At 45.0% G+C, this 27,754-nt stretch overlaps 1 protein-coding gene across 1 annotated transcript in view; it reads right to left on the reverse strand.

Moving 5' to 3' along the window:
- LOC146178497 (salivary peroxidase/catechol oxidase-like) overlaps positions 1 to 26,037 on the reverse strand; it is a 60,006-nt gene extending 33,969 nt beyond the window's left edge. The window contains exons 1-6 of the mRNA XM_084579770.1: positions 25,985 to 26,037; positions 24,616 to 24,770; positions 22,257 to 22,395; positions 16,699 to 16,907; positions 15,552 to 15,746; positions 10,301 to 10,447 (exon numbers count right to left, since the gene is read on the reverse strand). Of these exons, the coding sequence (XP_084435896.1) occupies positions 10,301 to 10,447; positions 15,552 to 15,746; positions 16,699 to 16,907; positions 22,257 to 22,395; positions 24,616 to 24,770; positions 25,985 to 25,995 (856 nt within the window). The 5' untranslated portion in view covers positions 25,996 to 26,037. The remainder of the gene's footprint in view (positions 1 to 10,300; positions 10,448 to 15,551; positions 15,747 to 16,698; positions 16,908 to 22,256; positions 22,396 to 24,615; positions 24,771 to 25,984) is intronic.
- Positions 26,038 to 27,754: the final 1,717 nt, after the last annotated feature.

Genomic DNA, 27,754 nt, shown 5'->3' on the forward strand with positions numbered 1-27,754 from the left:
GACTAGCATCTACCGCCCCCAGGAGCCGAGCAGCCTAGCGATTAGCGGCGCATGCTTTTTCAATGGGCGTGCTGCTGGACGCGGCACTAGCTTGAGAAAGCCTATATTACTGTTATTATTATTAATATTATTATTATTGTTATTGTTATTATTATTATTATTATTATTATTATTATTATTATTATTATTATTATTAGTAGTAGTAGTAGTAGTAGTAGTAGTAGTAGTAGTAGTAGTAGTAGTAGTAGTATAGAGGAAGACTCGTTTCACGAAGTTGGCGCTGAATTGTCTGTATGTAACGGGCGAATTAACTGGCTAAATATTATCTTCCCAGTTTTAATTATTAATAATAATAGTAATTGATTCACAGAAAGGGAAAGGCGCAGTATCTGTCACACTTGTGTCTGTGGACACCTGAACCGCGCCGTACAGGAAGGAATGAAGGTGGGAGTTAACGTGGAAAGAGAAAGAGGAGCCGTAGTGGAGGGCTACGGAGTCGTTCAGGTGTCCACAGACACAAGTGTGACAGATACTGCACCTTTCCCTTCCTGTGAACCAATTATTATTATTATTAATTAAAACTGTGAAAATAATATTTAGCCAGTTAATTCGGCCGTTACCTACAGACAATTGAGTGCCAACTTCGTGAAACGAGTCTTCCTCTATACTACTACTACTACTAATAATAATATTATTAATAATAATCATTAGCAGAGAAATATTACTTTGTGTATTATTATTATTTAGTAGTAGTAGTAGTAGTAGTAGTAGTAGTAGTAGTAGTAGTAGTAGTAGTAGTAGTAGTAGTAGTAGTAGTAGTAGTAGTAGTAGTAGTAGTAGTATTATAGGCTCTCTCAAGCTAGTGCCGCGTCTAACATGACGCCCATTGAAAAAGCATGCGCCGCTAATCGCTAGGCTGCTCGGCTCCTGGGGGTGGTAGATACTAGCCGGAACAGCCCGCTTTCTTCGTCTCTTCTGTCGTTTTGTCCCTTGCGGAGCCACCGTACCGAGCAAACCCAAATACGCGAGCGAGACCTTTGGCCACGAGCGACCGAGCGTTGCGTGGAACACAGCCAGCGTTCCGTTGAACGTATCACGTTCTAAGCAGAACCCACTTTCATGCCTGTTATGAACGTGCCTGCATGACACAGGGGTAACGCGAATTGAAATTTTACGGCAGGCTGATTCTAATGTCACCCTCCTGCATAAAATTAGAGGCCCAGGTTGACGAAACCGGTTTCTAAGAAACAGGACGCTCTTTCAGGCACCGGCAAAATGCTCAAGGGTAGCGCAGCGTACGTTTCGCTACAAAATTACTTTTCCCACTTAAGCTCCGCCTTTAAGGGTATTACGCGATAGCGTAAGCTACTCTTTACCATAGCCTATCAACGTAACTGGGTGTCAAAAGGGTGACGTAAATTCAAATTTTACGGCAGGCTGATTCTAATGTCACCCTCCTGCATAAAATTAGAGACCCAGGTTGGCGAAACCAATTCCTAAGAAACAGGACGCTCTTTCAGGCACCGGCAAAATGCTCAAGGGTAGCGCAGCATACTTTTCGCTACAAAATTACTTTTCCCACTTAAGCTCCGCCTTTAAGGGTTTTACGCGATAGCGTAAGCTACTCTTTACCATAGCCTATCAACGTAACTGGGTGTCAAAAGGGTAACGTAAATTCAAATTTTACGGCAGGCTGATTCTAATGTCACCCTCCTGCATAAAATTAGAGACCCAGGTTGGCGAAACCAATTCCTAAGAAACAGGACGCTCTTTCAGGCACCGGCAAAATGCTCAAGGGTAGCGCAGCGTACTTTTCGCTACAAAATTACTTTTCCCACTTAAGCTCCGCCTTTAAGGGTTTTACGCGATAGCGTAAGCTACTCTTTACCATAGCCTATCAACGTAACTGGGTGTCAAAAGGGTAACGTAAATTCAAATTTTACGGCAGGCTGATTCTAATGTCACCCTCCTGCATAAAATTAGAGACCCAGGTTGGCGAAACCAATTCCTAAGAAACAGGACGCTCTTTCAGGCACCGGCAAAATGCTCAAGGGTAACGTAGTGTACTTTTCGCTACAAAATTACGGTTCCCACTTAAGCTCCGCCTTTAAGGGTTTTACGCGATAGCGTAAGCTACTCTTTACCATAGCCTATCAACGTAACTGGGTGTCAAAAGGGTAACGTAAATTCAAATTTTACGGCAGGCTGATTCTAATGTCACCCTCCTGCATAAAATTAGAGACCCAGGTTGGCGAAACCAATTCCTAAGAAACAGGACGCTCTTTCAGGCACCGGCAAAATGCTCAAGGGTAGCGCAGCATACTTTTCGCTACAAAATTACTTTTCCCACTTAAGCTCCGCCTTTAAGGGTTTTACGCGATAGCGTAAGCTACTCTTTACCATAGCCTATCAACGTAACTGGGTGTCAAAAGGGTAACGTAAATTCAAATTTTACGGCAGGCTGATTCTAATGTCACCCTCCTGCATAAAATTAGAGACCCAGGTTGGCGAAACCAATTCCTAAGAAACAGGACGCTCTTTCAGGCACCGGCAAAATGCTCAAGGGTAGCGCAGCGTACTTTTCGCTACAAAATTACTTTTCCCACTTAAGCTCCGCCTTTAAGGGTTTTACGCGATAGCGTAAGCTACTCTTTACCATAGCCTATCAACGTAACTGGGTGTCAAAAGGGTAACGTAAATTCAAATTTTACGGCAGGCTGATTCTAATGTCACCCTCCTGCATAAAATTAGAGACCCAGGTTGGCGAAACCAATTCCTAAGAAACAGGACGCTCTTTCAGGCACCGGCAAAATGCTCAAGGGTAACGTAGTGTACTTTTCGCTACAAAATTACGGTTCCCACTTAAGCTCCGCCTTTAAGGGTTTTACGCGATAGCGTAAGCTACTCTTTACCATAGCCTATCAACGTAACTGGGTGTCAAAAGGGTAACGTAAATTCAAATTTTACGGCAGGCTGATTCTAATGTCACCCTCCTGCATAAAATTAGAGACCCAGGTTGGCGAAACCAATTCCTAAGAAACAGGACGCTCTTTCAGGCACCGGCAAAATGCTCAAGGGTAGCGCAGCGTACTTTTCGCTACAAAATTACTTTTCCCACTTAAGCTCCGCCTTTAAGGGTTTTACGCGATAGCGTAAGCTACTCTTTACCATAGCCTATCAACGTAACTGGGTGTCAAAAGGGTAACGTAAATTCAAATTTTACGGCAGGCTGATTCTAATGTCACCCTCCTGCATAAAATTAGAGACCCAGGTTGGCGAAACCAATTCCTAAGAAACAGGACGCTCTTTCAGGCACCGGCAAAATGCTCAAGGGTAACGTAGTGTACTTTTCGCTACAAAATTACGGTTCCCACTTAAGCTCCGCCTTTAAGGGTTTTACGCGATAGCGTAAGCTACTCTTTACCATAGCCTATCAACGTAACTGGGTGTCAAAAGGGTAACGTAAATTCAAATTTTACGGCAGGCTGATTCTAATGTCACCCTCCTGCATAAAATTAGAGACCCAGGTTGGCGAAACCAATTCCTAAGAAACAGGACGCTCTTTCAGGCACCGGCAAAATGCTCAAGGGTAGCGCAGCGTACTTTTCGCTACAAAATTACTTTTCCCACTTAAGCTCCGCCTTTAAGGGTTTTACGCGATAGCGTAAGCTACTCTTTACCATAGCCTATCAACGTAACTGGGTGTCAAAAGGGTAACGTAAATTCAAATTTTACGGCAGGCTGATTCTAATGTCACCCTCCTGCATAAAATTAGAGACCCAGGTTGGCGAAACCAATTCCTAAGAAACAGGACGCTCTTTCAGGCACCGGCAAAATGCTCAAGGGTAACGTAGTGTACTTTTCGCTACAAAATTACGGTTCCCACTTAAGCTCCGCCTTTAAGGGTTTTACGCGATAGCGTAAGCTACTCTTTACCATAGCCTATCAACGTAACTGGGTGTCAAAAAGGTAACGTAAATTCAAATTTTACGGCAGGCTGATTCTAATGTCACCCTCCTGCATAAAATTAGAGACCCAGGTTGGCGAAACCAATTCCTAAGAAACAGGACGCTCTTTCAGGCACCGGCAAAATGCTCAAGGGTAGCGTAGCGTACTTTTCGCTACAAAATTACTTTTCCCACTTAAGCTCCGCCTTTAAGGGTATTACGCGATAGCGTAAGCTACTCTTTACCATAGCCTATCAACGTAACTGGGTATCAAAAGGGTAACGTAAATTCAAATTTTACGGCAGGCTGATTCTAATGTCACCCTCCTGCATAAAATTAGAGGCCCACGTTGGCGAAACCGGTTCCTAAGAAACAGGACGCTCTTTCAGGCACCGGCAAAATGCTCAAGGGTAACGTAGTGTACTTTTCGCTACAAAATTACTTTTCCCACTTAAGCTCCGCCTTTAAGGGTATTACGCGATAGCGTAAGCTACTCTTTACCATAGCCTATCAACGTAACTGGGTGTCAAAAGGGTAACGTAAATTCAAATTTTACGGCAGGCTGATTCTAATGTCACCCTCCTGCATAAAATTAGAGGCCCAGGTTGGCGAAACCGGTTCCTAAGAAACAGGACGCTCTTTCAGGCACCGGCAAAATGCTCAAGGGTAGCGCAGCGTACGTTTCGCTACAAAATTACTTTTCCCACTTAAGCTCCGCCTTTAAGGGTATTACGCGATAGCGTAAGCTACTCTTTACCATAGCCTATCAACGTAACTGGGTGTCAAAAGGGTAACGTAAATTCAAATTTTACGGCAGGCTGATTCTAATGTCACCCTCCTGCATAAAATTAGAGGCCCAGGTTGGCGAAACCGGTTCCTAAGAAACAGGACGCTCTTTCAGGCACCGGCAAAATGCTCAAGGGTAACGTAGTGCACTTTTTGCTACAAAATTACGGTTCCCACTTAAGCTCCGCCTTTAAGGGTATTACGCGATAGCGTAAGCTACTCTTTACCATAGCCTATCAACGTAACTGGGTGTCAAAAGGGTAACGTAAATTCAAATTTTACGGCAGGCTGATTCTAATGTCACCCTCCTGCATAAAATTAGAGGCCCAGGTTGGCGAAACCAATTCCTAAGAAACAGGACGCTCTTTCAGGCACCGGCAAAATGCTCAAGGGTAACGTAGTGTACTTTTCGCTACAAAATTACGGTTCCCACTTAAGCTCCGCCTTTAAGGGTATTACGCGATAGCGTAAGCTACTCTTTACCATAGCCTATCAACGTAACTGGGTGTCAAAAGGGTAACGTAAATTCAAATTTTACGGCAGGCTGATTCTAATGTCACCCTCCTGCATAAAATTAGAGGCCCAGGTTGGCGAAACCGGTTCCTAAGAAACAGGACGCTCTTTCAGGCACCGGCAAAATGCTCAAGGGTAACGTAGTGTACTTTTCGCTACAAAATTACGGTTCCCACTTAAGCTCCGCCTTTAAGGGTATTACGCGATAGCGTAAGCTACTCTTTACCATAGCCTATCAACGTAACTGGGTGTCAAAAGGGTAACGTAAATTCAAATTTTACGGCAGGCTGATTCTAATGTCACCCTCCTGCATAAAATTAGAGGCCCAGGTTGGCGAAACCAATTCCTAAGAAACAGGACGCTCTTTCAGGCACCGGCAAAATGCTCAAGGGTAGCGCAGCGTACGTTTCGCTACAAAATTACTTTTCCCACTTAAGCTCCGCCTTTAAGGGTATTACGCGATAGCGTAAGCTACTCTTTACCATAGCCTATCAACGTAACTGGGTGTCAAAAGGGTAACGTAAATTCAAATTTTACGGCAGGCTGATTCTAATGTCACCCTCCTGCATAAAATTAGAGGCCCAGGTTGGCGAAACCGGTTCCTAAGAAACAGGACGCTCTTTCAGGCACCGGCAAAATGCTCAAGGGTAACGTAGTGTACTTTTCGCTACAAAATTACGGTTCCCACTTAAGCTCCGCCTTTAAGGGTATTACGCGATAGCGTAAGCTACTCTTTACCATAGCCTATCAACGTAACTGGGTGTCAAAAGGGTAACGTAAATTCAAATTTTACGGCAGGCTGATTCTAATGTCACCCTCCTGCATAAAATTAGAGGCCCAGGTTGGCGAAACCAATTCCTAAGAAACAGGACGCTCTTTCAGGCACCGGCAAAATGCTCAAGGGTAGCGCAGCGTACGTTTCGCTACAAAATTACTTTTCCCACTTAAGCTCCGCCTTTAAGGGTATTACGCGATAGCGTAAGCTACTCTTTACCATAGCCTATCAACGTAACTGGGTGTCAAAAGGGTAACGTAAATTCAAATTTTACGGCAGGCTGATTCTAATGTCACCCTCCTGCATAAAATTAGAGGCCCAGGTTGGCGAAACCGGTTCCCAAGAAACAGGATGCTCTTTCAGGCACCGGCAAAATGCTCAAGGGTAGCGTAGTGTACTTTTCGCTACAAAATTACGGTTCCTACTTAAGCTCCGCCTTTAAGGGTATTACGCGATAGCGTCTACTCTTTACCATAGCCTATCAACGTAACTGGGTGTCAAAAGGGTAACGTCAAAGGGGTAACGTAAATTCAAATTTTACGGCAGGCTGATTCTAATGTCTACCTCCCTCATGAAAGGAGAGGCCTGAGCTCGCGCTCTTTCAGGCACCGTGGAAATGCCGTCGAAATGCCGTCGAAATGCTCAGAGGTAGAGAGTGCAGCTGTCGCGACAAAACAAAGTATACAGCTCGAGAACAGTGCCCGCCCATGAAAAGTCATATCAGTTCAGTTCAGTCGTTCAGTCGTGTCCGACTCTTGGTGACCTTATGGACCATGTCACGCCATGCTTTCCGGTCTCTCACTATCTTCCTAACATCACATAACTTCATCTGCAGTTCCTCGAGGATGCCATCTAACCATCGTGTTCGCTGCCTGCCCCTTCTCTAGTGACCCTCAACCTTTCCCAACATCAAATCTTTCTCCAGCGACTCCTCTTTTCTCATCAGATACCAAAGTAGCCGAGCTTTAACTTTAGAATTTGACCCTCCAATGAGCAGTCAGGGTTTATGGTCGACAATATCGACTGATTTGATCTTCTGGCAGTCCAAGGAACTCTCAAGATTCTCCGCCAGCACCACAATTCAAACGCGTCAATTCTTCGGCGGTCAGCCTTTTTCACAGTCCAACTCTCGCATCCATACATCACAACTGGAAAGACCATAGCACGAGTTGTACGGACCTTGGTTGACAGACTAATGTCTCTGCTCTTTACTAGGTGGTCAAGGCTAACCATTGCTCTCTTTCCCAGAAGCAGGCGTCTCCTAATTTCATGGCTGCAATCTCCTTCCGAAGTAATCTTGGAGCCCATGAAGAGAAAATCTGTCAAAGTCATATCAGCTGATGTTCAATTCGGAGACTTCCGGTTGCCGCACCCGCTTTAATAATCAGTATGGTTTTTCTCCCTCCCACACCGCCCATATATTCATCTGTACTGCCCTTCTAGTTGTGGTCTGCGTTGTCTGCTTGCATGGCTTTCAACAGGCTGCGCTTTGGCTCGAGACTGCCTCGGCTGCCGGCTTTTGCAGTTTCTTGACCTCTAGGATTCTGCCCGAAAGGGTTGTTCGCGAGCATGTGCATGCAGATGGTCAGGCTGCTGCCGACACCAACTTCCGCCTCGGGGAAGCACATATCTTCATATTAATGCCCCATTAAGCTCAAGTTAGCTTGCACTGCTGTCGACCGTGGCATTCTAAAAAACCTCATCCTTGGAAACTGCCCGAATTTTTCCCGCGTCTGTAGCATTCATACCGTCTTTAGTTTAAACGGCGGCGGTTGGTCTGTTCGCCAAGTTGGCACGACAGCCAACAACGATCCGGCGCGGATTTTGGCTGACGAGCGTGCGAGTTGCACGCGTGGAAACATGGTGTCATAGTTTTCAGTTAGTTCAACCGCTTAAACAATGGTCGGCGAGAGGGAACCCTTGTGGTGCAGAACGTATGGAATGCATATATAATCGCCGTGAGTACGGATTGATCATTGCAAGAGATGGCTACAAAGTTAGGACTGGATTCCAGAGATGAGCACGAATTACTCCTACGGGTTTCTTAAGAATTAAGGTAACACAAAGTAGCATTGTGTTTCTTGAAGTTCTCTCGCACATCGTTTGCCAAGTGCCAAACTGTAATGTGCACGCGTGTTGTATCTCATGTGTATGCATCGTCCGAGTTAGAATCGACAGCGCAGAACACCAAGAAAGCAGAACGGCACATGCGGCTCGCGCAAGCAGTTCAGCAGCGCAGCAAGTGGGCCGAGGCGCTCTCAATTGAATCGCGAAGGACTCCTTTGTCACTTGTGCGTCTCGACCTGCCCGCCTAATGATTTTACCCAATCTGAAGTCGCGCAGCGTCAACCGGAAATATGTAAAATTAAACAATTCCGCTGCATGAAAAGAACCACTTTCGCACATTTATGCAAAGCATGCCCGATCTTTGCAAATTCACTTTACCGGGATATTCTTCCGATGCAGCATTTGATGAGTAATCACTGCCACAAATAAACACACATTACATAAGACACGCGCCAGAGAACCGCACTGATTCACAAGGAAACGCCAGCTGCATATCGTCTGCTAAACGAGGCCATCTGCTGAAGGCCGAGGCTGATATTGCCGTTTCCTTTTTATAGCGAGAAATCATCAATTTCTCATTTTTAGGCGCGAAAAAAATATAAAAATCAAATATTAAACTTTTTATAACAAATGTGTGCTGGCTTGCAATAATGAATGCCTCAGCACACCTACTGTGTGCAGCGCCCTCAATTGGCGACTGGTGGCAGTCATTGCAAACGACGCCATCTCTTTCTAAGGGAAACTGCCTATGCACGGCACACTGTAGTAGAAGTGCGCGATATCGAATCGGGACCGCTCTTGCGTCTTTCGCACCCAGGCGTCGACGAGCACCTTCAGTTCACAGACGTCGTGATTATCTCGGTTGACGACGAAAGTCGATGTCGCTAAGCTTGCAGCACACGAGCAGACGACGTTAGCAAGCTACCGGAAGGGTGTCCGTGACGCCGTGGTCATCGTGATTGCAAACGTGCCGCTCAACATCTGTCCTGTTTGCTTCTAGTTCTGTTTGTTACGTCTTTCCGGCTGGTTTTTAAGTTGAATCCTTAGCGTATTCCTCTTTCAAACTTACTGAATTAACGTTCTCTTTAGTTTAAAATTCGACAGGAAATGCTCCAGAAAGGAAGATCTAACGTTTTGCAGCCAAGGAGCTGGGATAATAGATGGGCTTGTTTTATACTTCAGGCGTAGCCCCTCAGAGACAGCGAAAATATCAGACTGGTTGATCCAAGCTGTCGAATTCATGCAAACGCGAAACCATTGAGGTCAGGTGGCATCGTAGAGAAATGCATGAGTCGATTTTAGTCTACAGATGATTAGAAACGAACATTTAGAACTCATTAGGCTTTGTAGATTGCGAGATGGCTGCAAGGTCAAGTTCAATTTCGAGCCGAGAACCGCAATGACTGAAAGGGTATTCTTTCATTTCGTCATAAAGGAAGGAAAGCCAAACTTTTCTAAGTGAATTCCGTCCTGGCAGTATGTTTTTTGGAAGCGTAATTTGGGCATATCGCATAGGCTGAGAATATCAAGACGCGCAAATAAATGTGCCAGGGTAAAATCTACAACCAAGCTGCCGCTATTTCTGTCTGCAAGAATGTGCAAGATTTTGGTAAAAAGCGTGTAATCCTTCTAAATACATTCGTTGACTAATTTAATGACAGCGAATTTGTAAAAAGCAAGGAAAATGAATAATGGATCTAGTTTCGGCCATGCCGCGGTGGCTCAGTGGTTGAAATGCTCGAGTACAGTGCTGAAGCACGCGGGCTCGATCCCAACTGCCGGCGGCTGCATTTCGGTGGAAACGAAACGGAGAGGCCTCCGTGTGCTGAGCGATTTCTCACGTTAAAGAGTGGTGGTAAAAATAGTTTAATCGAAATGTTTAGAAAGCTGCTGCGGCGGTTGGAGTCCTCAGTCCGGAACCCCATTGGCATAGGCTGCTTGCTGTCCGCACTCTTTCGACGAGTTCTTTTTGACTCCTTGCGTCCGAGCTGGTCAGAGCTGCCTCCCACCTCTCCTGCGTCGGCTGGTTATTAATAGCGGTCCCCAGGTGGCCAAAATTATTCCATAGCCCTCCATTACGGCACCTGATCTCTCTTTCTGCTTTTACTCCCGTCTTCCTCCCTTCTTGTAAACCACTTACATAGTTTCTGAATAATGCGACTTTTATTATTAGGAAAGACACAGTTCAGTTCTTCACTGATGTATTACTTACCATGCTCGCATTTCTCGCAGTACAAGGAACGGAGTATTGGTAGTTTCGTGACATAGCGGCTGCGGTAAAATGTGTCATTTTCAGGGACGTCAATAGGAATGCATTCTGGCCCGTCTTCTGCCAGGCAGACATTAAATGGTCCGGGACCTTGGACGAGACGCAATAAAAAAAAAAAGAAACATGAGAGAATCACAGAGGCAATAATATCAAACAATGAGTCAATACACCGAGCCCTTTGTTGTTATGGCTGTAGGAAGAAGAAAAAGACAATGCATTGGCCTGCTACTGGCTCTGTAGCTAAGCCACCTCCGCTGCCTCGTGCGGACGGAAGAGAGAAAGTAGAGAAGAAAGAAAAAGAAGAGGGAGAGAAAGACGCGCGCCGCAACAGCCGTCGTTCACCACCGAAGCGGTGGCGGGTGCAATGACGGCCTACAACAGATAAATTTTAGTGGCTGGCTAGCTTCTGCGGCAAGCGGCGTCGACCTACCGTCCCCCCGTAGGGCCAGGAACAGCCACCCTTCACCACCTCCCACCTCACCACCCCGAGCTCTTTGTTACCCGATTTCCTGCTGTTTATGACACTCGTTTTTAAAAGCGGAAGCCTAGCTGTAGCCAAGGGTATTCAGCAGGTCAGATTTGAACTTCAAGCGAAGGAGCGGTGGGCTGCTTCATGCAATTTCATACAATGTCAGCGTGGGGGCTATGAGTATACTGCGCCGTCCGTTCACCAAAACTGTCTTCTTGACCTTCAAAAAGTGGTGTGACCTTGACCTGATAAAGCGTAGGTATCCACCCAAAAGTATACAGCGCGTTCCTTTCCCCAAAACCTAATTTAAAGAAGAAATGGAAAGGCGACCTTGACCTGATTAGATATTGACTTTCAGAAAGTTGGTGTGACCTTGACCAATATTAAGTGCACGCGTCCACCATGCCATGCTGTCCATCCGAATCTTTACAGCGCTTTCCTTTCCCTAAAGCTAACATAAAAGAAAAATAAGAAAACGTGAATTTGACTTAGGGATAGGTGTTCACCATTCCATGGTTTCTAGGAGGGAGGAAGGGGGTAAAGGGTGGCTGATCCTAGGCCTGGTGGGGCTGGGACAGATAGGTCACTGCCGCTTGTGGCGGGGGCTAGCCTGCCGTCCGAATTGTATCTGTTGTAGGCCGCCCATTGCACCCGCCACAGCTTCGGTGGTGGCCGACGGCTGTTGCGGCGCGCATCTTTTCCTTGTCTTTCTTTTCTATTTTCTCTTCTACCCGCACGAGGCAGCGAAGGTGGCTTAGCCACAGAGCCAGTAGCAGGCCCATGCATTTTCTTTTCCTTCTTCCTACAGCCACAACAATAACATGGTTTCGACAGAAAAGTACAGTGCGCCTTCCTTTTCCTAAAGCCTACTTAAAGAGAAAATATATAAAAAGTTCCGGATTGAAAAAGCGGCGTTATAAGTGTTGTATCACAGATTTCGCTCGTATCACTAGGTTTAAGCAAGGCTTAAAGGGAAGCTAAAACGGTCTTCTTCAAATTGCATGGAATGCAGTGCTTGAAAACGTTTATTGTATATTTGGAGGTTTGTTTGACGCGGAGCCTTAAGCGCCTCGGCCTTACAATACTAGGTGGAGACCCTAGTCAGGGACCCCATTGGCGGTTGCTGCCGCCCGCGCACGCCGCGTTAAGGCCCTTTGGCCCTGTAGGTCGCAGCAGCCGAGCGAGGTCGCCTCCCAGTCCTCCCGGGAAGGGTTAAGGATGGGGGGAAAGGTTGGGTTTCGTTGGCAGGCCCATGCCTAGTGGTAGGTGTCAGCCACCTCCCCACAGTATTGGCACTGGCCAGTCAATTGGGAGTCAAAATGTTTAAGTACTGCCGGGCACAGCATCGTGTTAGTGAAGAGGCGCAGGAGCAGCAGCCTCTCGTTCGCTTTTTCTAACCCTTCGCAGGGGTTAGGGTATTTGAGATGCGAGTTTTGATCGGTAATCATGTGGGTCAATTGTTTCGGAATTCCGTCGGCAAGAAAAGCCAAAACCTCTTGTTATAAACACGCCGTGGTCATGCACTCATCCCTGTCAGGAGCGCCGGATGGTAGGACGCCGAAACTGAGGACCAGACGGATGTGATGACAACCTCGGAGTTCCGGCTGGCCAGCCGCGCGATTTTCCCGCTCGGTTACGCTTCATCCTGCGCTTTAGTGAACGATGGATCAATGCAATCTTTTGCCTGTGCTGTTTTTTTTTTTTGTTCTGCAGTTCAGTTGTTGAGAGCTGAAAATTCCCCGTGTTCAAAACGCACACGCGGTGATTTTGAAATAGCATAGCGTGCCCCGCGCTGCAACGTTCTCCGACCAGTGCATCTGTTTTGTTCGGTTGTAAATAAACCTCTTTCAATGTTCGAAAAATATTTTCCTCATGTCATTGAAAAACAAATATTCTGTGTGAGTGCTCGAAGCGACTAGTGGCTGTGTTCGTGGCTTTCGGTTGTGTGAACATTTCCTGTCCAGACGACGTGGGGCTTCAGTTTCCCAGAAGATAAGAAACCTTTTGCGTAGTGGGTTTTTGTCATGAAAAGGAGAAATTTCTTGCCTTCGAAATCAGCTGTGTTTTGCACAGATAATTTTTATATCGATGACTATCATCGAGTCTTGGCAGTGGTGCGGCCACTTGGAATTTCGATTAAATTAGCATAACTAAAGTTCGGTGCCGTTCTGTCATTCTTCTCGATTCTAATTAGGTTAATATCCCTGAAGCGCGGCGGATTCACTTTTGTTACGCTTAAGAGAGGTTACTGAATTTAAAACGCGAGTCTCGGCTCACTGCTGTTACACAGCTCGCCGCCGTTCTCGGCTACGGCAACCATTACTAATTAAGCACAGCAAATGAAATGCATGGTGCGGTGATATGGCAGAATGAATCTGCATTTACAAGTCATTTATAACGCAGTGTCTAGAATGCTGTGCTGCTCGCGAGGGAGCAGCGCGCTCAAGCATCCTCTGAAAGCAGCACTGCATGCTTTCACAGCGGTGCCGACCGCGACTTCCGTATGCCATACGTGGATCCCTTGCTCTAGCGTCAGAAAATCGTGCGAAGATTTGTTGTTCTCTTAAGTAATATGCCCACGGATCAATGAATGTCTAAAATGGACGTTTATTGCTGATCGCTGACCTGTACCGAGGTGATGGTAGGAGAGATAACTGCGATGGAAGCTAGTTTTTCTTCGCAGCGGTTTAGCAACAGTCGCCGGTGCGTCACGACTCATCCGATATTCTTGTAAACATTAGCTCCTCTGCTAAAGCGGCTCCGTGAATAATGATATCTTCATCTCATTGTGAGACTATAGCGTTGCACAGTCTCAAAGCGCTGTCTGCAGTAGCATCGATGCGAAACAATATAGGCTTCGACCAGGGCCCGTATTCAGAGTTTGCGTCGTTATCGAAGTGTCGCTATCTCACGTGACCTCGAAACATCTGATTGATCAAAACGCCGGAAACTGGTGTCGCCACCTCTTCCGGTTCTGTAGTGACAACACTCGGTTCCGGCGTTTCGACCAATCAGATGACTCGAGGTCACTTGAGATAGCGACACTTCGACAACGATGTAAACTCGGAATACGGACCCAAAGAGCAGCGCCCGGCCTCTGCGCTCCCTGCCGGCACTGTTGAGGTAAGATCGCAGCTTCCGGCGCTGCAGGCATTTCGAATTCCACGCTGTTAAAGCGGGCCAACTCGAGCGCTTTCCGTACTCGGGTGCCGATTTCCGAGTTGCGCAACATGCGACGACTTCGCTGTCGAGGCACTCAAAAACGTGGATGATTGCGCCTTTTGCGCAGCTGGTAGCTCCAACGCGCCCCTGTTTCACATTGCTCGAATAATCAATAATATTTGGAATCGAGCTGCGAAGACATCTGAATCTACGCGCACGCAGCACCGCCGACGCCTGCCGGAGATACCGAGAATGACGTCATTATGGCCCTGGCCAATCACCGCGTTTGCTTCGAGCGCTGATGCGCTGGTGTTCATTTCTTTTTTGTAAAACACTGCCGTTTGCTTTAATTCCTGCCATTTTAAAGCATGATAGTCTAGTTCAGCGGACTAAAAACTATATAATTATTCCCACAGAGAACTCATTTTTTTCATGAAGACTTTCAGCTGCACTTGAAGCCTCCACAATGTTTTGAGCCCCGAAATTAAACCCTTTTCTTTTCTTGTCACACTTTGGCTCCGATAAGTGCCGCTGTTCTCGCGATCGGGTTACCAACCTATAAGTTATTTTAGAACCACTGTTGAGTAAAACATATATCCTCAAGCCATAATCTTACATTGATAATTCTTTACTTTCGCGGATGAGTTTGATAGCTGTAAGAAATGTTATCACCAGCTGTAGAATTTTTGGTGTGCCGTCAGCAGTTTCTGGTACTCATTTCGGAACCAGAAGCATTACGAAGCCCTGTTGCTGGCAGCCCAGCAGGCCGGAACCAGGCAGTGCTTTAACAAGCCGTGGATAAAGGCACTGTAATCTCTAAGCAATCGGCGGAGGGGTCACGCTGTCACGTGGTATTTTCATTCCGTTCAGGGTAGTACTGGATTGCTCAATTTTTACTGCACTGGAAAAATAATGCTACTGCTTTAACGATTAAAATATTCTTAAAAAGCCACTCTACTACTTCGTCCAACGTATACCTTGCGTGACGTGAAACGCTTCGCTCACGAGAATCTCCGGATGTCGGATGGCGATGCGGTTATAACCGAGTACTTCCGCCCTAAAAAGAAATCTTCATTATTTCAATTCTTAATTTCCTGCTTTTCCACTAGATTAGGGGGGGGGGGGGGGGAGTTTGAAGGCCTCCATAAAGGGGTGGTCACCGGGGCTAAGAGAAGTTGAAATACGTATAGATATTGAATGATGTAACAACCTCGCGCTAGAAATTTTGATGTAGCTTGAATAGAACCAGAGGTAGCCACGATTGAAAATTACTCCTGAATTTTCCCTCTCAACTAATCTCATGATACAAGTTTGTCTACGGCAAAAAGCCTTTCTGAGACGTGTGGGACAAATAAAGTTCCATTCTATTCCTTATCACAAGAGTACACTTTGGTCAGGCCGTGCTTAATACATAATTGGAATTTTTACAATCTGTACGCAATCTTCTTACATTAATCCCAAGTAGAGCACCTAAAACAAAAAGGTAGAAAGACTTGATATCAGAGTCCCTGTGTCGCTAGTGAGTAAAGCGACTTGCATGTTATAGATGCAGTCGGGGCTTACCGAGTTCAAATTCGATGAATGACAAAGGAACAAATGACACAAAAGTAATGTCATGGGTCATGAACTGTCCGAAAATCATGGCCAGGTGGGTCATGTTCTTGTGCGTCATATTTTTTTCTTCGTGAAGCATCGTCGAAACAAGTCTGGCGCTTGGTAGGGCGGCTCCATTGCAAGAAAGCCTAGGTGTCGAAACGCCTGTTAGATAAAAAAGAAATAGTCATGCAGTAGCATTTTGCGTAACTGAAAGCGGGCGTTGTGTGGAATCACAGAAATTAATCTGTCTTCGAAATGCGGTAAAGATCAGCAATGAGTTATTTTTGGCGTCAAGTTCAATGTTTATTTCTATGGAACGAATGTATCACTCACTGTTGCAGGATTTGAACCAAAAACAATTGTTATAGGATTGTAGATGGAGACAGCCATCTCTCTCCTCTAGGCTAAGTATCAAGTCTATACGGCAGAATACATTACTGAGTTTTCACAGTGTGCCCATTTTATATTCACCAGGTTTCATGAGCACGCCATGGAGGACCTGTTTGCAGCTTAAAGAACTCAGACTTAAATTCTTTTGTACGCTTTCGCTCAGTAGCGACATGATGTATATACTGGGTCATGCTTAAATTTTTATTGTGGTATGTCGTTCCTTTGGAACCGAGGTAAGTAAACGGCATTGTAAAAGAACGCAAAATGTGTTCTAGCGCTGTTTTAACATAATGTCCAACCAACTTGCCCAGTAAGCCACTTTAACTAGGGGACTTTATCTGTTACCGCCGAGGCCCTCTGTGCCACCCCTCACCATCTACATATCTTGTCGCAGCTTGTCAACTCGAGATCCAAGAGTCCTGGAGGCAGGATTCTGATCCCGCATTTCAATATTAAGATCGAAGGTTAAGTTGGTGTCAACTCGGGCTAATTCTGTAACGCCCTGAGTCTGTGAGCCAGTTCGACTTTATGAATACGTGTATGGTATTAAAATAAATCTGAAATCTGGAACACTAAACACACTAGCTATTATCTAATACCCCTTCTCTTAAAGGAAGAGCGAAAAAAAAAATGCGCTCGTTTTGTAGGATATATTTCTTTTTTAATCCGTACAACAGTATTGAGCAAGTATAAATCACGTGCTATGTTCAAGTGTTCTTCTTACCGTCTCCGTAGTCGGGGCTGAGCACCCTCCGAAGGCAAGAGTCCCTCTGTCCCCAGTCAGGATGTTCCAGATTGTTGCAGCTGCCGTCAGTCTCCCTGTACATCTTCTTGCTGTCGCACGGTGGCTTCACCTCGCAGTTTAGCGAAGCATTCAGCTGTGACAGGACTTGGTCTCTTGCCTGGGTTGCATTCGTACAGTTTTCGGGAAGACTGATAGGAAAAAAAAGAGATCAGTTTATAATTCTTCAGTACTGTCAACAACCAGGAGAAATGAACAGGCTACCTACGCATGAGGCTGATTTTCCAACGTACTTCTGAAATTTATGGGCATTTAGGGGTGAAGAAAGTATATATCCGCCCCTTAAGTTATTCCTACCACTCGTGCTGCGTTGTATTTTCTTCGTTTCGCTATAATTTTTGAATTTTTGCACATAAATAACTTGTCAGAAATCTCGACCTAACGCCTTTCGTCTAAATGCTACCAAAATCACTAATTATGCGCGTATGTTTTGAAAGCTTGAAAAAACAAACAAACAAACAAACCTTTCAGACAAGGACAAAGAAAGATTAGAAAACACAGCGCAATGTTGTCCAATCTTTCTCCAACCCTGCCCTAAGAGTACGTTGTTTTTCTAGACGTGAATAACCAACGAGTCCCTTCTACCACCCTTGCATGTCTTAAGAGGTGATATTTATGACTCGTTCTGTTTCCTTGTTCAGACCAACAGAAATTTTTCTGAAAAGGTATTACGCCCTTTAAAATAAATTGAAAATTATTTGAAAGATTTTGCTATTGACTCGTGGTCCGTTAGAATATTGTTATGTACTCAATATTACAAGAAAACGCAGAGCTGAGTAAGTTGTCCTTTATTTTGTTTGGAGTTGTAGAGCTATACCGAAAGACTGGTCCAGTGATCCTTTATTTCGTGTTCTCTTTTCCGCGTCGGTAAATTGGGTAGCGATTTCAGTAATATTATAACGTCTTTTTAATCACTTTCAAGTTACGGATAAGTGCTTCGGGTCTAGTGCCTTTTTATCGTGCAGACTTTTAAAAATTTTCCCTCTTCAACCGATAACTCGTTTGCGGTGTAACTGCGCACAGAGCTGTAGCATTGCGGTAAAGTTTGTAAAGGTTTAGAAGACACTTATTTTGGTAGTGCACGATGCAAAAGGGTAATCGTCTATTCTGAGATCGGTGATCCGAAACCCGCAAAAGCCATTTTCTTACAGAAGAACATCGGTGGTGCCATCTCGTTTCTGTAGTGGAAAGCACCCCGAGGAGCCGAGGGGAGCGCTGTAACGCTCTTTAGACAAGGACGACAGGAAAGCTCACACCTCTTCGTCTAAGTCGCGCTGATCTTCTTCAAAGTAGCATACCAACTCGCCCAACCATCAGTTGTAACCAGCTGATATCGTCAGCTTTCGCGGCTGTCCTTAAAGAAGAGGAGGATGGCGTCGCTAAGTCTTGAGCTGTGTGTTTATCGTTTATGTGATTGTGTAATGAGCAATTTTTACTCTTTTATAAAGTCCTGATATCTTCGTTTCACTGTAGTTTGGGGTAGAGCTGCGGTATACCAACTTACAGTGGGAAAGAGAAAACGGCGTCAGTGTTATGGCCGATTCACACGACAGACAAACCGTCCGCGGACTGAGCACCACGTCATCCGACGTCACTGGCTCCGCTTCATCCACGGACGGCGGACGAGGCGCAGGACGGACAGAGCAGACGACGTCGATGACTATAGTAAATTAGAAATATATTCTAGTTCACAATATCAAGGACAGAAACCGCCATAGGCCGAGGCTGCACCGCACACAGCTCCACTACTGCTGGCGACGGCGTTCCAAACAAACCCCGCCGCATTGTTGAGGGTACCTCGATGGCCGGGAAGGCGAGAGCATCGACGCACCCTATCGTTGTTGACGCTGCTAAAGCGTATCTACTACGTTAGAAAAGAAACGAAAATACCATTATTGCCTCATTAGATGATGCAGTTCTGCTGGAAAGATAGCAGACTACCCCCATATTTTGACAGGTGAAATACGCGCGCCTGTTTTTGGATTGCGAAGGCTGCGCCGTCCGCGGACGAGGCGAAGCCAGTGACGTCAGTCACGTGGTGCTCGTCCACTCGCGGACTCCAGCGATTCCATCCGTCGTGTGAACCGGCCCTTAAGAGATGGTTATGCTCTTTAGTGAGAAAATGGCGTTTGCGGGTTTCAGAACGTCGAACTTGGCGTAGACGATTACGGTTCTGCATTATGCACGGCACAGGTAAGTATCGTTGTAAAACTTGCCACGATACAAATGTTAGCGCAATATGCAAGCTCTGTGCACAGTTTCCCCGGGAACGAGCGATAAATTCTGGAATTTTATTTGGACTTTCTAGAGTTCTTTCGCGTGTGTTCAACACCGGGACATTTACAGATTTCAACTCTGTTGAAACGCGGTCCCCTAAACAGGAATTCGATCCTACGACCTTGGCTGTGTGGTATGAACTTCCGACCCTGGAAAATTACTCATTGAACATTTGCGACCGGTAAAAATTAAAAGTATTTCCATACCTTATTACAGAGGAGAATAGTTGTAAATTTGTATGGTATACCTATATGGGAGGCATGCCCAGAGCAAAAGCCACGTGAACATGAGGGGAGAGAAAGGAACTTATCGGGGCCCTAAATCTTAGGTGCTTTAAGCCTGTCCTGCCACAAATAAGGAAACACTGCGTGTTCTTGCCAGGCCATACCAAACTATACTGATGCTACATGCACTTAAAACCTTTACTAGACAAAGGACAGGAAACGTTATAAGGTACGAGCTGTTGGTTATTTAGTTCTGTTGGAATGCGTATGTGTGAATTGAGCCGAGGTGATTTTAACGATACACCATATCTATTACCACCACTTCGCGTACTTTTACAGCTTTCGTATGATACGTGAATATTGTCATAAGTTATTCACACACCACTAGATGTGGTTGCTGGCATAAATCTCTGCATGCTTGCTGGTATTTATATATGTCAAAGTAGTCGAGCATGTTTTGTGCTAGTTGATATTAGGAACTATCCATTCATTCATATGTACCATCTTTGCCATAAGTAACCAACACTCCACCCCGCTAGTGTGTCGCAGTGATTAGGGCACTCTACTACTGTTCCCAAGCATGTGGGATCGAATCCCGGCCTCGGCGGCCGCTTTTCGTTGGAGGCAAACAGCCAGGCGCCCGTGTGATGCGCGATGTCAGTGCACGGTAAAGAACGCCAGGTGGTCGAAATTTCCGGAGTCCTCTACTACGGCGTCTCTCATAGCCTGAGTTGCTTCGGGATGTTAAACCCCTCACCCAAACCAAACCAAACCAAACCAAACCAAACCAAACCAAACCAAACCAAACCAAAAGTAATCAACCGAGCGGCCTAACCGACCGGCGTAGCAGGCGCAGGGCCGAGCGGCGGCGTGGCAGTCGTCGTCGGTGGCCGCTGCTCTCCATGCTGCAAGTGTAAGTTGGCTGACGTAAGCATGCTCACTCGCTAGCGTTCTTGAGGTTATAAAATGTTAACTTGTAGCATGTGCGGCCTTAGATTTCATGCCATTCGAGCGCTGTACTAGTCATGGGGGCCGCTGCGCACAGTAAAACTCGCTCAACGGTAATTTGTGGCCGGCGCCATGAAGCTGCGCTCTTCGTTACAATACCTCATACTGAATCCCATCCCAATAAGCAGCTCCCGTAGATGCCATGATTTTGAAAATATTTGTTGTTTTTTTCCCGTTTGGAATGCTTGCACAGTGAGATAGGGTATACGCATATCGAAAACTCGGTGTGGTCTTTCACGCGATTACTTGTCTTCGATTGTGACGCTTCTTTGAGCTAGAAAGAAACAAAAACGAGGAAATATTTCCGTTATTTCAAGTGCGGGTATTCCTGCCTATGTAATTTAGCGAATCATCCAGCATTCCATCAGCGGCCATTTGCTAACGCACAGAAGTGCGCAACAGTTTTCGCGATTGTAACGCCAAACATAGCGCCGAAAATTTGAGCACAGATTGCAACTGCCTGAAAAATATTTGGCAGTAGCGAATGGGTGATGTAAATGCTCCCTAACATATGATGCCCAAAGAAGGCCTTGCTATTACGAAGGGTACCTACTAAAGAATTGTTCTTCTACTTGCATTTAACTTCGCGCTGAAGCTTCACCCTGTTGCGGCCAGGGACCTCAGCGAGGGAGGGGAGCCTCAGGTTTGCGAACGTAAACTTTAGTTGCACTTGAAGGTTTAATTCCAGCACCTTATTTAATAAATTACTCATGGCACCACTTTCCCATCGGGCACTAAACTACCAACCAAGTGGCAAGGTAAACAGTAACACAAAAATATTTCGCAGTCTAAATGCCCCGTGTCCGCGGTTTTCTGGTCCTTTCCAGAACTCGTTGCTATTAGGATGGTGACAGGTGCTGTAATAAAAATATTGAAAAAACAATACCGCACTTATTGAATAAATGAGCGATCTATGTTCGAGATGTGAGAATGACATTCTTTCATGCAATTCGCTGATCAAACGAAAATATTGGCGGCGAGTTAATGAAGGGACGTAATTACCAACGCAGAAAACGTTTTGTGCGTTATCAAATAGCGCGAAATGCGATATGTAGCGAGATGGGTACTTGAAATAGCTGGAAATGTTTCCTTATTTTTCTCTCCTCCTGATTAATAAGTTCACAACAAAGTCCTTCGTGGTTACAACAGACGAGTAGGAAATGCAGGAAAAAGCGCATCGAGTTTTCGAAATCCATTCCCCAAGTTACTTTTCCGACACTCCATACGAGCAAAAAAAAACAAGTATTTGCCCAACAACTGCTGGAGCACTGTAATGGTGTTAAACGCTAAGGCATTTCAACGAAGAGCGCGGCTTTACAGCGCCAGCCAATAGGAGCATTGAGCAAGTTATACTATGCGGAGCCCCCTTTGTAAGCGCTGCGCTAAGAAGGCGCTAAATCGTACGCCATGCATTATCGATACTCGCTTGCTTTTTATCATGGTGGCCCGTTGTGCTTTTTATCATCCCAAGAAGGAGAGCGAGGGAGGATGCTTACACCAGCCAGCTCACACTTGCCGCCGAGAGCAGCGGCCATGGCAACGGTGATGATAGCACAGCCGCTCGGACCCCAGCCCGCTACGTCGGCCGGCAGTGCTGCTCGGTTACTTTTGGCAAGAAAAGCACAGTTTTGGTCGTTTTTTTTTATCTGAAGCTTAATATGGGGGTGCGGGGGGGGGGGGGGGGGGTACCACTGAAATGCTTAGGGATCTAGGAGAGTTTGACGATAGCACCTGAATATAATTGAATTTTATAAATATAGACCTGTGAGGCTGTTACGCTGAACCTATTACGTGACGTTTTCGTTGAACATTACTGGAAGGCACTGAATAATTGTGAAATGGCATGTACTATATATACATGGCTACTATTCAATAAGCATCGGCTACTACTAGAATTTTGTTACGATACTTCTGCTTTCGCAAAGAGTTGGCTAGCAGGATGAAGAAAATTTCGCTCGTACGCCGCTTCACCTTGTAATTATTCTTGTAACCTCTTTGAAGGCTGTTTTAATTGCATCATTTTGTTGCTTCTTTTTTTCCTTCAACTTTTTCTCAACCTCTGCAAGGTAGGGGCAACCTTGTGATGGTAGAACAGCAGACCATAAAACACCTGGAACAAAAATTTGAGTAGCAGTTTGCACACCACACAACTGATGGGACATTTCTATGTAGCTTTTAGTAGCAAGAAGAGCGCCATTAAGCATATACTAGGTGCAGTTCAGTTAATCATACAGCATATTTTTATTGCAAGGCTGCAGTCTGTCGGGAAGCTGGCTGGCTTACATATTTCTTTTTAAACTGCAGCGTTTTATATTTGTTTACTGTGCTTGTGACGCCATAGCGTGAAAGGAATCTTTAACCAGAAATTTCGCCGTTGTCGGCATCGGCGCTGTGAGCGAGAAATAATGGGCATTCGACATCGCCGCGGTTTGGATGGACGTGCGGTTGCCTGACGTTACGTACGGCAGGAGCTGCCAACTCGGGTCTCTCCTTTCACATGAGAGGGTGGTATCAGAATCAGCTTTCCACAAGTTTTGCATTCTGAGTCAGACACTTTACCTTTAGAACTTGCAGGGCACGTTCATACGGGTTGGTTAAAGCCAGACTTTAAAGGTCGGGTGGCAGCGCTCACGTTGTCGCTCAAGGCGCAGCACAGTTGTACCCTCTAACTTCACTTTATATGTATTTTGTTGTTGTGTCATCGAAGTCCTGATGGTTTGAGAGGTTTATGACGTCGAAGGCACATGACAGCGCAGTAAAATTTCAAACACCTCCTAACAAACCAATGAAACGCGACGTCAGGCACGAAATGAAGGTGATAAAAGCATGACCTGTAATGCGATATAAATGTTAGCTAGTGCCTCAGGGTAATAAACGCTATACTTTTTATTTATTTATTTAGAACACACTGCAGGCCAACAGTAGGCCCAAGATGGAGGGGCGAATACATAATATATGCAAAAAGAACAGAATTAGCAAAATTGAAAAATGTTAAATACAAGTTGTAACACAAAATACAACAATAAATACAAGGCTCAGATGCAAAATACAAAAAGTAAACGTATAAATAAATGGCTCTCAAATTAAATGCTGTGAAAAAAACATTGAGTGAAAAGAATCAGCTCTGGTTAAAAGATTTGGCGGACACTTGTTCCACTCCTCAATGGTGCGTGGAAAAAATGAGTATTTAAAGGCGTTAATCCTAGCACTGTAAGGGATTAATGATTGTGCATTATGATTTCGTGTTTGGCGCGTAGTGTTAGGTTTAAGGAAGGGGTCTGCCTTCATAGACAGTTTATGGTTTTTTAGTAAGAAAAGTAGTTTCAATCTTTGAATTTTCCGACGCAGCTGTAATGTTTCAATACCGTGAGTTCTCATTAGGGTCGTTGGTGAGTCAGTTACACGATACTTCGAAAAAATAAAACGGACGGCTTCGCGTTGAATCATTTCAAGGGCCTCGATGTTATGTTTAGTGTAGGGATCCCAGATGGTGCACGCATATTCTAGTAGCTGGTCTCGCTTAAAGGAAAATCTCAAGGTTCCTCTGCGGAACGACGCCCTTTGGGGCTTCCGCCTTCATCAGTGCGAAAGCATACCAGAGGGCCACCCATTGCTGTCACATCACACCTTTATAGTGGAGATTAGGAGTCCTTTGAACTTTTTCCTCAATCTCTAAATTGCTACACGTTCCGCAATCCATTCTATCACGGTGCTGTCAGGATGTCCACAAGCTAAATGATTCCAAAAGTATGTTCCCACTCCTTTTGTTTCTTTCTAACTACTCGTTATAGCTCTACAGACGCGCACTCGACGGTGTCGGCAGAACGAGGCGCTTGTGCTCCGAGATAGGACAAAGTTTCGAGGATATTACTAACACATAGTGAGTGAAGAACAAAGGACCTAACGCTGCTTTCAATTCCATAGGCTACGCACCTTATAGGTCAGCTAAATGTTTGCTTAGCTAAATGAACAGCTGCACAGTGTGCAGAGCACACGTGTATGCTAATTGTGTGTAAGGATTCCTAATGTAGAAGTCATCTATCTACAGTTCCGACGACTTTTCAGAAAATTTTGTAACTTCAGGAGCCTGAAAATTATACTCGTCTAACCACGCACTTGGTCACAATCGAGCACATTTTCCTTAATTCGTGGAATATACTGAAAATTATAACAATGCTGCAAGAACAGTGGCTTTTGTGTTTCAATGAGAAAGCATTAAACGCGGCCCCCATAACTTGCCAAACTAATAACATCGTAAGCCATGCCACTAATGGGAAAAGCAGTACAAAAAGCTGCACCTGTTCGTAGCCTGAATAAGCAGCACACTCACCTTCTTGTGCCCTGTCGTTTCGCGGGAGGATGTACTTCATTTTCTCAGCTATAGCTAGCCTGGCTTCCGGCGAGAGTGTCTCCACATATCTTCTTGCAGTATCCATTCCTGATGACACCGAAGATACTAGCCACAGGGAGCAGGCGAAAGATAGCCTATTCGCACACGTGGAGAGCATAGAAAGTCATTGTGCCATGTAGACTAGTTCTTCAATACAAGTTATTGAATTAAACAGCAGTATAATTCATATGAACTCCTACAGCGCAAAACAACTTGCTTTTTTATTTAATGAACACGCCTTACTTCATGTTATTCGCGCTGCCTTGTTGCTCTTGCTTCACAGTGTTTATTCACTTCGATTCTAATCTGCTTCAATGCCTGCATCCTCATTACCATTCGTATTTTTTATCTGCAAATCGGGATCCACTGTTAAAGATGAAGCTTTCCTTAGTTTCAATGCACAAGAAGGGTTTCTGATGACGTCAAGTGCTAGCCTTCAGCAACTTATCATTTAAAGTGTACTATATATGACAAATAAGCTCTGGCAATTGTAAGCATCAAAAGTAGCATTTTTAACCACATAAAGATGAATCAAATAGTCATAATTTGGATCAAAATTTTGGCAGCGACCATTACATAATTGCCTCCATACTGAGGAAAGGCGTTAAAACACGCCGGGCTCGCGCGCCGGCCGTCGTTGAGTGGGATAAATTTAGAGATATCAGGAGGGCTCAGGAACTAGAGCCCATCAGAAGCATCGAGGAATGGGCGACGGCGCTCAAATCGGACGTTAGTAATCAGTCACAATCAACCACCAGTGGCTATTGAACAAGAAAAGATCGAGTGCAACTCTCTGCCATGATCTTGACGGAAACTCAGTGCTCTGAAGGAGCATTTTTCGGTTGCTGGACGTCTTGACACATTGTTGGCAATGTTTTACGGTGACGTAAGCACAAAGATATGGCCCACTTCTCTTTTGGCCAACCATGTCCTGCGACCACATATACAAATCACTTCAAATAAGCATCTAAGTCCTCTCGACTTTCATTGAACGGGGTTATAAGCTTATCGGGGTTTATGGAGGCGGCATGAATGACATTGCGTTCAACATGAGGGGAAGCAATTGTGCCACCTACCATGAGCTGTACCTGCAGCTCCAAACTACGTGCTTGAACACCAGTTTCTGCTCTGGCAATTGTAAGCATCAAAAGTAGCATTTTAACCACATAAAGATGAATCAAATAGTGAGTGACCACAGCAGAAAAATAGAGTGAATTATACGCTGAGCGCAGCTCCATATTAGGGTTTTAAAAACAAATATTACCTTCTTGCTTTCAGTACACTATGGGCGAAAAAAACCGTGTCTCACCAGCAAAACATGGCTCCGGAGTTTGCGATTTTCCCCGAGTTGTGGCTATTGCGTTATCTCATCACCAACGCACAGCCTGCATCCGAAAATGACAATTATTCAAACGTCGTACAAATAGCAAGAACTAACGAAAGCATGTTTCTAAAATAGCGAGAATAAACGTAGAGCAAAGTTCGAACATTGGACAGCTATTAGAGAAATGCAAGAGTCAGTGAGCAATAAACTGAAATGCGTAATGCGTGCTCAGTTGTTTGGGAAAATTGTAAGTAGCAGTGGATATTGCTTCAGAGCAAAAACGATTATTCGTTTAGGTGTGTGTGATAGAGGCCATTGTTCTTCTAAAATTTTAATCATGACCACGCCTTAAAAACTTGGATGATGTGGCGCATCCAAAAGTTTACATAGCGTGTGCGAGGAAACCAATGCTCTTAACGGGGTTCTCTTTCTCTCAAAATTGATGGTGGTATTAAACTATGAGAATATAATTTGTCGCATCCAACGTTTTATGTTTATATATGGCAGAAAATACAGCGACCATGAATATCACTTGGTAAAAATCAAGCGAATTATTGATGCTCGTTGGGCTAGTTGATTAATCATGACTTCAATAACAGCGCAGGTAGAAAGACAGTCTTCTCGTTCCTTCTTTCTACCTGCGCTGTTATTGAAGTCAAGCGATTTATGCTTCACTCTATAGTACTTCCAGACCCAATTATGGGCAATAGAGGGTTGTTTATTTTGTGAGCAGTAAACAAGCTGGTGCAATATTTTATAGCATGCCAGCCAAAGAAGTTTGGTGTTGATAGGTATTTTCAGTGATCCAACAACCAGAGTCGCACAACTGGTCACTGCCACACTTCTTGAGTGAAAAAATGTCGCTAATCAAGACATAATGTGCTAGGTTGATAAGCACATGTTCTCTGCTGAATGGCCATTGGTATAATTCTACCCCACCATAATGTGATTGTGATAATATTGCAAGCCTGGAGGGTTACTTGCGCTAATTTTATTAGCGTTACATCCATCATATTGTTCTTTGTTTTAAACTTTAGATTTTTGCACTTCGTGAGTACACGTGGTTTTCGTTATTATGAAGCAGTTATGCACCCACAATAGCAACAGGTGTTCTGAAAATGTGTACTATATTAGGAAATGCTTCGACTGATGGGCAAGTTATTGAGGAACACAGTGCTATACTCAACCTGTATTTCACGAATAGCCAGAACGAGGGCTAAACTAAAATCACACACTCTACGCTGGCTTTATTTCATAGCTATTAGTCGGGATAGCGAGCGCAACCATGACGAAAATTGCATTGATTAGTTTAGAACATGGGTCGAAGAAATTTCTTCTATCCTCATACAGGCAGACTGCAAGCGAAGCGTGGTCATTTCAATGCGATTTGCAAGCGGGGAGAGCGTATTCGGGGCAGGCTGTTCAAAGCCACTCAAGGAGGCCTTTGCGCATCGCGGGATGCGTATCATGTGAACCGATCTTTACCGATTACACTATCCCCCCCTACCCCCTCAAAACAAAAAAAAAAAAACATTTTGTCCGTTGTGCATTTCGTCATATAGTGCATCGTGACAGAAAGCACTGCTCGCAAACTGGCGAAAGCCAGTGGTGCCCTGGACTGGGGGCGCCAACCGCTCGTCAGCCTCGGTTGAAGAGGCGAAGATCCCCGAACAGTTAATAAAGCTCACTCACTCACTCACTCACTCACTCACTCACTCACTCACTCACTCACTCACTCACTCACTCACTCACTCA

Source organism: Amblyomma maculatum, chromosome 9 (genome assembly GCF_055883805.1).
Source record: "Amblyomma maculatum isolate TAMU_Amacu chromosome 9, ASM5588380v1, whole genome shotgun sequence".
NCBI classification, from domain to species: domain Eukaryota; kingdom Metazoa; phylum Arthropoda; class Arachnida; order Ixodida; family Ixodidae; genus Amblyomma; species Amblyomma maculatum.